The sequence below is a fragment of the Stylophora pistillata genome, chromosome 7 (genome assembly GCF_964205215.1).
Source record: "Stylophora pistillata chromosome 7, jaStyPist1.2, whole genome shotgun sequence".
Lineage (NCBI taxonomy): Eukaryota > Metazoa > Cnidaria > Anthozoa > Scleractinia > Pocilloporidae > Stylophora > Stylophora pistillata.
Window position 1 is genome coordinate 8,528,725 of NC_142525.1, and position 10,964 is coordinate 8,539,688.

The 10,964-nt window shown below is 36.8% G+C and overlaps 1 protein-coding gene across 1 annotated transcript; it reads right to left on the reverse strand.

Moving 5' to 3' along the window:
* Window positions 1-427: 427 nt before the first annotated feature.
* LOC111346384 (low-density lipoprotein receptor) lies at window positions 428-9,914 on the reverse strand. Its single transcript, XM_088729088.1, has 4 exons — window positions 9,797-9,914; window positions 6,121-6,184; window positions 4,350-4,460; window positions 428-1,442 (listed from the first exon to the last, which is right to left on the reverse strand). The coding sequence occupies exons 2-4, from the start codon at window positions 6,176-6,178 to the stop codon at window positions 1,270-1,272; spliced, it is 342 nt and encodes a 113-aa protein (XP_088585214.1). The 5' UTR covers window positions 6,179-6,184; window positions 9,797-9,914; the 3' UTR covers window positions 428-1,269.
* Window positions 9,915-10,964: the final 1,050 nt, after the last annotated feature.

The following is a 10,964-nucleotide window of genomic DNA, read 5'->3' on the forward strand; positions in this document are numbered from 1 at the left end:
TGGGAGTGGTCAGCAGCTTGTTGATCATGTGCCATGCAAGGAGTAACATCCACATTAAAAAATTTTAAAGAGCACTCACTTCCTGATATTTCCGAGGCGCAGTCCATGAAAGATATAGGAAAAAAGAAAATAAAAGAGAAATTCACAGGCGGTTAGACGGTCGTAAATCCACGTGTTGACAAAGCATAGAAAAATAGGAAAAGTATTAAGATAATTCTCAAAGAGTGCAAGAAAATCATTTTTACAGGAACACACTCAGTTGGTTTCCTATTTTTTTAAATTTTTTTTTTCCTACGTTCATTGAAATTTGCGTATCAAATCAAAACCCTAACAGCGAAAGGTGCGCTGTTCTAAACTGTAAAAGAAAAAACTGAAAGAACCATTTTAGTCCGTGTTGCCAAAACATACTTGTCTTGCTAACCGGATAACTAATTATTATCCCGTTCGCCCAGGCAGTTAAAACAAAGCCATGGAGAGAAACAAGAGACCTTGCCATGCGAATGTGAAAGACATCAGACCTCCTTCAATCCAAAACTTTCAAAAATTTGAATTTAAATGATGCGAGGAAAACATAATGGCAATGTTGAATTATTTCTAGTGAATGTTTTGCATAGTAGGCATTGTCAACAAATTCTCATGAAAGAAAAGGAAAAGTGTTCTATAACAAACTGCGCGCCCATCCGCATAAGCGCCCTAAGCAGATAGCTCCTACATTTTTTGTTGACAAAAGTTTCGTTATTATGATCATGAAATAGTTATAAATATATAAAAATAATATAGAACAAAAATAGAGATTAGATAAGCGAACACATAAAGTAAGTGAATAAACAAAAGATCCGGAACGCACTTACGTTGAGCTAGTATTTCCACGTGAATGATTCCAAAATTGGGGGAAAAAAGAAAAAATCTCGAGTTTAGGGTATTTTTATCAACCGGGACCTGCTTCTTGTATTTGCAAATTAAGAAAAAAAAAAAAAACAGAAAAGAAAAAATAAACAAACATACAATTGAAAGAAATTAAAACTAACTCAAGTGAAAGTTGAAGAAAATTATCCTTTGTAGTCAGTTTTAGCAATTATAAGACCAATATTCATTTCCTTACCCGTGCTATGATATAATTATTGTTATTGATAACTCGGATTACTTGGAATAAAAAAGAATAAGATGAATGAAACAAAGCAAAGGAAAGGAGAGAGGGAAAGACGGCTCTCGGCCTTTTGTTTGTACATGACCTGGTTACCACAGCATGACTTAAATAACAGTTAGCCATCAGCCCAGAGTAAAGGACGACCACAATATCGAGTAAACAGTGATAGTGATGACACACTTACGGCACTGCTCATCATCTGAACCATCACCACAGTAATTTCTTCCACGGCAGCGTTTCCATTTAGTGAGACACTTTCCATTAGCACAAGTGAACTCATAGTTCGCACACTTTCCTGTACAATAGTGCAAATAACATGAAATGTTGAGCCTGTGTATTTAAGAAAAGGGAAAGAACAAACAAACCTAAAAAAAACCCAAACATTTTAAACATATTTCTTAGCACTGAAGTCAAATATTGATCAAAACTGTCGACAATTATTTTTATCGCCGAGGTTATGCGTTTGCGTCAGAATTCTCTTCTACTAAGTTGTTTCAACCAGTATGCAGACAAACAAGCAACTCGCATGCTCTTGCTACCACATTGTCGCCTTATAAAATTTAATCCATGTCGTCTTCAGAAAGGAGAAAGTTGCTGCTGACACTTTTCCTCTCTTTTTATTTTTTTCTTCCTTTGACTTTCAGATTGATTTAAAACATTTATGAAGTTCAGCTGTCTTTATGGAAAGGCTTTGTAAATACATATGAAAAACAAAAAAATTAAATTAGTGAACATCACGTTTGACCAGTTACTTTGATTCTATTTTCTCACGCAGCCTCACTATCGTTGTATTACGTAGGGCTGTACTTTAATGTCGCTCCCCTGTTAATATTACAAGGAGATGGCACAAAAATAGATCTACTGAGATGTAGGTACTTACGGCCAGCTGATTGGTGCAGATAAAACATGAAACAAAAGGAAAAGTTAACTAGATTTTTTATTTGTATCGGTAATCACGTGATTTCGAGTACAATTTGGAATAAATAAGCCCGAGTAAATCTTTTCAAAGACTAACAAAATTGCACGAGCCCGTAGGGCAACTAATTTGCCCTTTCGGGCCCCAAAGGCCAGGCCTTGTTTTGGGATTTTGGTACGGTTTATAGTTGTAGTTAAAAGTGGGTCTACCCTTTTTTAATGCATGCCGCATTGCTTCTTCGATTGCACCACTCATTTTAGCGTATTTAGTCTTTTTGTCTCTTGGTTTTTGGGTTTTGTCTCTTGTGTTTTGTCTATTGGTTTCTTTGTAGGTTGGTTTTTGTCATCTTTTTATTAGCACCAGTTCATTAGTCGTCACTTTCAATTACGTAATCACTAGCACTTCGATCTTATTTAAAGCTCTTCTTTATTTCAAAAGTTGTAAATAACTGAAGGTCTCTGACCGAAACGTTTTAATTCATATATTTTTTTATCTTTTTACGTCAGAAGTTGTCCATCTTCGCATTTTTTTAAACTTTCTACGTTCGTGTTTACTGTGAGGTTTGGACTGCGAATCTTTATTGATCCTCCTGGCGCGGTACCCCTTTGTTGGCCTGAAGAGTTCTACTAACGACTTCTCTTGGATTGGATTCCAAAATACCCAGATGTTTTTTAATGATGCGATTGACATCAGGTAAATTTGGATTAGATGTGGTCACAAATGGGAATAATTTCCTCTTAGATCTGGCCTGAGTCCTAAGTAGATCACTTCTAGGTATGGTGGAGGCCTTACGAAACTGGTCGTCCACTAATTTGGAAGGGTAACCCTGAGTAACCAGATAACCCTTGTATTCCTTGACAAATAGTAGGAAAAATATTGTAGTACACGAGGACGGACAGCTTCGAGCTAAGAAAGACATATACTCATTTTTCCTTGTAAAAACATCTGGGTATTTTGGATTCCAATCCCAAGTTAAAAGAGCTTTTTCCTTCAAATTCCATCATAGCATCCTTTCGTAGATCTAAAACCCTTAAAGAATTGTTAGCGCCATCCCGTTATGGCCCTAACATTGAAAGCGAAGGGGTTGCTGAGGTCAAGGGATGTTTTAAATGTAATAGAACAAGATGCGATCTTTGTCGCAACTTCTTGGTTGAATCTAATTCCCTTTTAAGTTTTCAAAGAGGCAAGAGTTACAAGATACGATCGAAACTTTCCTGTGATTCTAAGGACATCATTTATTTGGTTTCGTGCAAGAAATGTCGCCTACAATACATTGGTTCCACAACAAATGACTTTAGAGTTAGATTGCGCAACCACAAGTCTGCTATGGTCACTAAGAAAAAGACCTGTGAAGTAGCGGTACATTTTAACAAAACACCACATGATTTAAACGATTTCTCATTCCAATGCATTGATCAAGTGCAGGCGACAGTAAACAATTCGGGTAACATCGAGAAACTTCTAATTACCAAAGAAGCATATTGGAGCGCACAGTTGTTCTCTCCGGCACCCTTCGGCTTGAATAAGCGCCAGGAATTTCACTCCAAAAAAAGAATAAACTATAATCAATGCGGAGAATTTTTTCAAATTGGGCGGGCATCAAAAGTCCCAGTCTCAGCGTTGATTGGGAATTTTAGTACAATTCTCGCCTTTCAAGTCAACGCTGGTTCCTTAACATTTTTAGTGGATTCGACAATTTTTCTGTTTCTTTTTATTGTGATAATTTTTTGCGTAGTAATTACTGTGTTTGTTTATATGTGTCATCACGCCCAATATAAATCTATTTAAGGAGTTTGTAAGTCATTGTATTACAACTGATGAAGGTCTCGGACCGAGACGTATTTTATTAAACTTTCTTAGACTTTTTATTTGAGTATATGTCTTTCTTAGCTCGAAGTTGTCCGTCTTCGTGTACTACAATATTTTTCCTACTATTTATCAAGGTTTGGACTGTAAATCTCTTTGGATCCTTCTGGCGCGGCGTCACTGTTGGCTCGAGGCCTTTTAACTTGTTATATAAATATATATATATATATTCTTGAACTTGATCTGATTGTATTTCAAAGAGCGCTCAACTCTTGGAGGAGCATTGTATATTAAATGAAACTAGTTCAGGACTTCAGGAGTGATTTATCGTTTTATTGCTACGACAGTCCTGTTTCGTGTGGTCTAAGGTTGACTTCACTCATCAGGCAACACCAACGAATATGTATATATATGTATATGTTTATATATAGATATATATACATACAATAATTAAAGTAACAAATTAAATACAGCACTTACTGCATTGTTCGTCTGATCCATCGCTGCAGTCCCTGTAACCATCGCAGCGTTCAGACGCATGGATACACTTTTGCTGATTTGCACAAGCAAACTGATGGCTTCCACAAGTTGCTATGAGATGATGCAAAGAAAAACAAGAATCATGACAAATCGTTGGCACTTACTGTACATTATTCGGAAATAAAAAAAAGCCGATGTTAATTGCTACCTCACGACTCGCGCACGCGCCATCAGAATTAAAAGCTCATGGAATGGGCGGTTAGCTTACTTTTGATCTTTTGTGACTGACTTTGTGCAAGTAAATTTCATCAGAGATCACTTTTGATAACCGATTAAACTCAACGGAATGGCGTTTAGTTGTTTCTTCTTTTTTTTAAATAAAAAAGATAAATAAAATGATAGATAAAAAGTGATAAATCTTCTGAGGTTGCTTTGTTATAAAATGTTTTTACCTTCATGAACAGACCTTAAGTGAGTAGAATATTTTTTTAAAGTTAATTACCCTCCCTGAATAGCTGTTATTCTTGTGTTCTGTTAATTTCCCAATAACGCGAGTGCAAGTGACCTTAGAAGTTTGTGGGTAATGGTTGCTTCAGACAAACGGAATAATATATATATATTTGGCCAAGCCTAAAAGCAGAGCTCCCAAGTTCGTCATATTAATGATAACATAAAAGATGTTCATTTGCCAAGACTCGCCTAAGACACCCCTCCATTTGTTTGATTGTCTCCGCTACCCAACCCGTGCAATCTGAGGGCACGTACGTTCGGTCACTCACGTGACAAACAAACGAAAAGAGGTTGACCATATTCAATGGGTATGGCTCTACCCCATAATAGCGGTTAGATGGAAGTGTACTCTTCAAGAGAGAAGTCTCTGAAATGTATTGAACCTCCTGGGAAACGATAAGAGCAAAAAGGGGCTACATATTGAATTGTAAGGAGACAGTTGCTGCTGAACCTTGACCTCTCAATTTTCTAGTCTACTCTTTTCTTTGCGTAATTGAGATACAGTTCGCTTCCTCATTTTCCTCAGTTTGAGAACATTAAATCATGACCTTTTGCAAAGGAAAAGGCAGGGTATTCAAGAAAAATTAAATAAATTGCGTGCATTTTTGAAGTGACGGAGCAATGAGAAGAGATGAGGAATAATTCTTCTGATGAACCTCACCTGTTTTGAAAGAGAGGCAATCAATAAATATATTTGATCATTTTTCTCACTTTTTTGCCTTCCTATTAAGGATGGGGTGACTAGCTGACTTTTTTTTGTTCCACCTTATTCTTTTATAGTTTTCCCTTCAAAATGTTTTTTGTTTAATATTATAATCATATTGCGAGACGCGTAGTCGTTTTTTAATTACTTCAAGATGGCGACTATTTGCTTAAAATGTCACAACAATCGGTAAAAGAAAAAAAAAAGCAATAAATAACGGCGAGCCTTTTTCCTAAGATGCAGTATTTTTTCCTTTATAACCTCAGCATTACATAGTTATTTGACTTCGACCATTGTTATAGCTAGTAAGTGAATCGCTTCAGTTTTAAACTTATAGAGATTACAACGAACAGTTTATAAGTTTCTTAAGCAGCAAATTGAGTCCTCCGAGGTGTTCTTCGAATTCACAAAACCTGTTCAGAAACAGGTTAGAATTGTTTCAGGATTCTATATCAAGCGAAGTTCCTTTTGGATATAAGGATTCATAACTAAATATTCTGTTTACTAATCAGGGAAGGTAGTAGTGGCTAAACAGAACTTAGTAAGAGGATAACATACCAGCAGATGCGTAGGGAACAACTACCAGTAGGAGGAGAAGAACAGACTGGGGATTCATAATAATCTAGGTGGAAACACAAAAAAAAGTTATAATAATTAAAATATATTTTGATGAGTCAAATGTTTAACTATTTATATATTTATTTATTATTATTGCATAGTCTGCTGACTGTCGTGCTGCCAAGTTAAGCAATCCCAACGATAGAAAGGGGGCAAAACGAAATTATAAGATCTTATGGGCATTTGAAGGACTTTTAGAAATGTATGAAAGTACTTTTCGAGAGAAATAAATATTCAGAGAAAAAATATCGCAATTTGTGGTCTTTGAAAAAATTTACAAGGGCTTCTGTGTTTCAAATTGCACGAGAGAAACCATGTGAGTACATACTAATAATATACATGAAAAAATACGAGGTAACTTATCATAATTATGCAAAAGAAAAGCGCGCAAATCACGTGCAAAAATAATTTATTCAATCCCTGCAAGTGGCATCGTGCGTCCGGTTAAACAACCGCTTACGATCAAAACAATAAGATATAATGAAATTTTCACATCTTTAAGGCGCAAAAAAGTTCAAAGTCCGGCCAAACAGTTCAAGGAATTGTTCAGTCTGTGTCCGAATCAGTTTCAATGAAATGAAATCGTCGTTTGCGAGGTTTATCAGACGAGGCCTTGTTGTTGAGCTTGAATGTGACAGTGCAGTTACGGAAGGAATTCATCATATATTCTGCGCTTAAGAGCTCATCATGCGTGGAATATTGCATTTGAAGCAGAAGGACTAGACGAAGTTCCCTTTACCGACACTATTTCCCTTTGAGATGGCCCACGTATTCGTCGGCGTTCCCGTAGTCATCTAAAGATTGGATATTTCTGTGACAGTGACTTTTGCAATGGACCTCTTGAGATTTGCTTTCTTCGTCTTGCTGACGAGCGTTTTTCGGGCACTGTGATTGGTAAACCGCTTCTAACAGATGTTTATTAATTTCCGGAGTGTTTTTTAATTTCAGGAATGAAAAATTCAACGATTATTTGTCGTAATGTCCTGAAATTAAGATTATTAATCGCAAAGGGCTTCACTTACGATTATCAGTCGCAAAGAGTGTACTATTTCGATTAATAATCGTGGAAAGTACGGCTATTAATCGTGACTGCATCATTAATAGTCGTGTTTGACGAGCTTTTAGACTAATAATCGTGCATCGTACGGTTAATAATCGCATCTGACAGCAAATGTCATTATTAATCGTACTCCTCTCCAGAGAAAGTTCAACAAGAAATTTTTTTTGAACGGCCGCCATTACGACTAAAAATTCAGAAGTTTAGTACTTCTTCCCACATGGCTTTTCAAGCAATAAATGTCACACATTTGAAGTCTTCTTGGGTTGAGGTTCTCAGTGAACCTCATTCTGTTTAAAAAGTGTATTTACCAACGACGTTTTTCTTTTCTTTCGTCCTTCGACGAAGTTCAGGTCGTGCTTTCGATATCGTGAGAGAGTTGACCAACGTTTCTTGTCGATGACCTAGATTGTAAGTAAATACATTAATTTCGGACAGGTTTTTAAGTAGATTTAAGTTTAACCGAATACATTTGCAAACAAAGAGCCAAATAGGTCAAATTACGACAAATGCCGAATCCCGATAACGGCCTTTTGCGAAGTTGAAACGTACGTTTATGAGCAAGCGACAGATGATTTTTTAATTCCTGAGATTAAAAAACACTCCGGAAATTAATAAACACCTGTTTTCTCGGATGTCTGAAGGGTGGTTTGGGGGATGATACTTATCATCACGGAGTTGATTATATTTTGTCCCTTGGGCTGGACTTTATACCAAGTTTCATCGCCAGGTCCGCTGTTTTATTTTATCGGGAGAAAAACGAACCACTCGCCCTGAGATTGTGAGGCCTGCTGTTGATGTACTGACGGAACAACGCAACTGGACATTTTGGGCTGAAACTGTCTTGGCTTTGCGTTCAAACCTCCAGGTCTGATTTTCGTTGGCCCTTCAGCAAACTCAATAAATTCAAGGCCGTCATCACCTTTCATGATTCTGAATCTTCCAGTCTCATTCCAAGGTGTTCCTGCCTTCAACGAAGACCAAATTGTTGTATGAATTAAGGAATTTAGGATTTTGCCACCGAGTTTCTTGCTCTTCCAGAGAATATTCATAGTCTTAAAATAAGCGAGGATAATTTGCTACCCTTCTATAATCAAGAAATGGACAGATATTCTAGTCTTCTCGGATAAGGACGAATAAACCGTAGGCCCCGTCTCCTGCAGGGTTAGGGGTTGGAGACGTTAATTTCCCACGCACGTGATTATTGTATGGTGGATGTTCTTCCCTGGGTGGAATGGGTGGGTGTTGGCCCTGAAAAGCCCCCATGAGGAGTGGTCAATTAACCTATGTAGGTATGCATGTATGTATGTATGTATGTATGTATGTATGTATGTATGTATGTATGTATGTATATATGTATGTATGTATGTATGTATGTGTGTGTGTATGTATGTATGTATGTATGTAATTTCTTCTTCCTCTTTGGATAGTTGTCGAGCTTTGTTTGGGCGCTTGCCGCGGGTAGCTAAGCGAAGCTGTTTCGCTTTTCCGTCAGGTACCTGTTTGGAGGAACTGAATTCTTTGTCGCGAATAAAAGACAGTTTATAGCATTTGCTCTTCAAGTGCCTATCAAGCGATGTAATCATTATTTTCAGACTTTCCGGTTCATAATCTTTCCCATGTTTGTTTTTAATATCGGCGTAGAATCGCTCGGGCAAAGTACTAAGGTGGGTGTACTCGTAGTTTTCGATTTCCGCGGCAATTTCCTTCTCCAAACACCACTTCTTCGACGACCAAAAAGCAGTGCTTTTTACCGTGTACGTTTTCGTTGGTAGAGCTGTTTTTCAGCTGCTGTATTGTTGTTACGGTGGCAGAAGAAAACCTACTTAAACCCCCACCCCCCCCCCCCCACTGTTTCGCTCGCAAATTTTCAGTGTACCCATATGTTGCGACATCCAAGGCTCGCATTTGATTGGCTATCTGTGAGTTTCTTTGATTATTGACCAATCAGAATAACTGGTTTGCTTCTTTCTTTGCGATGAACTACCTGGAAACTGCTTTTATCTTAACCAATCAGAAGTGAGTAATTTTTTCATGTATATTATAAGGGATAAAATGCTTCAATCGTTTCCTTTTTTGTCAAGAAGAGAAGCAGGTGAACGTGCGTGTGCAATTATATTACATCCGACCACTTAGATCTAATACAATAGAAGACCATAGAAGCAACGCTTAACTAATTAGCATTCATCTTTAAGAAAATATACAGAAGCAAAATACTCTCAAACATTATTGACCCAAAAAATGCTTAATATACAGAGGAATGGTATTAACACAACATTAATCTTGTGTCCGTCAAAGCTGTTCCTTTATCGGAATTAGAATCAGTACTTGTTTGATACTAAAGAATGGCTCTTAAAATCAATCGGCTTTGAATAATTATTTAACAACGAAAGAAGGGAGCAGAACGATGGGCAAAATTCACACAGAATCGAAATAATAAAGATGATTATCATCGGCGACGATTAATTATACGCGGCACCTATTGAGCGGGTTAAAAACCGAATTTTCTCAATGTTCTCAATGCTCCAAATGGAACCAAAATAAATAAATAAATAATACCTTTATCAAGGGTGCTTCTCCGAGTATGATTAGATTTTCGCTGATCGAAGTCGAAAGTCGCTATATATAAATATTCCTTCCGTAATGACATAAACAAACAAAAAGGAAGACGGTGCTGTTGTCTTTGCATTAAGATGTATTTTAGAATCCATTTATCATTTATGTCGATGACCTCACTTTAAATCGAGCCAATAAGAGGACACGAACAGTGTGGGCTTACAACCATATGGAGAATGAAATAAACTTCTGAATAAACAGGTTTACTGAACTAAAATTTTATTACCACTTTGTTCCTTCATAATATTCAATCCAGCACGTTGAAAAACCTACATCGAGAGTCATCAACTGAGGAATCCTAATGGCCATTAAATAGTTGTGAAAGCACCCTTACGCATGAAACGTTAAAGGCGTTTCAAATGAGAAGTAACCTTTGACGCTAAATATTTCTTATTATTATCCAACCACACTCCGTAGAGTACAAATAACGCCATAGACGAGTACAAATATCACGCGGTATTTGTACTCCAGAGAACCAGTTAGACAGGGTCTCTCTCATCGCGCAAGCGAAGAATTGAATTGAAGTTACGAAAAACAAAAATGGTGGACAATTTGAATCATATTTCTGACGAAGAAGAGTCGGAATGGCTGGCAATTATAAATGTAAGTTTACTAGATGAATCGAACGAAGAAAAAATAGTTAGACAACCAGAAAATGTATTCATTTATTGAAAAAAGTAGAAACAGCAACACGACAACGCGCTAATTCCGTTCCGCTTCGCACACTTCTGTCACGCACTTCCCGTAAATAAATATCCGCGAAATTCGCCCACACTGAAATAAAAATTTGGCTTCTTGGATAATAAATAACTTATTAGACGTTTTTTTGTGTAGTATCGCTGAGTATTTTTACTCGTTAAAATACGGAACAAGTCGTAAAAATACTCAGCGATACTATAAAACAAAACGTCTAATAATATATATTCCGTGAAAATAGTTTGTTACGTGCATGGTAAAGACTGCTCTATTAGAATAGAAAAGGCGAGAATGATAGTTATAATTGCGATAACGATGATGATGATCGATGAATGTTTTAAGAAAGCATTACAAACCATCCTAATAAAATGAATAATGATAAGCTATAAATAGGTAAATCTTCACGATTTAGTTC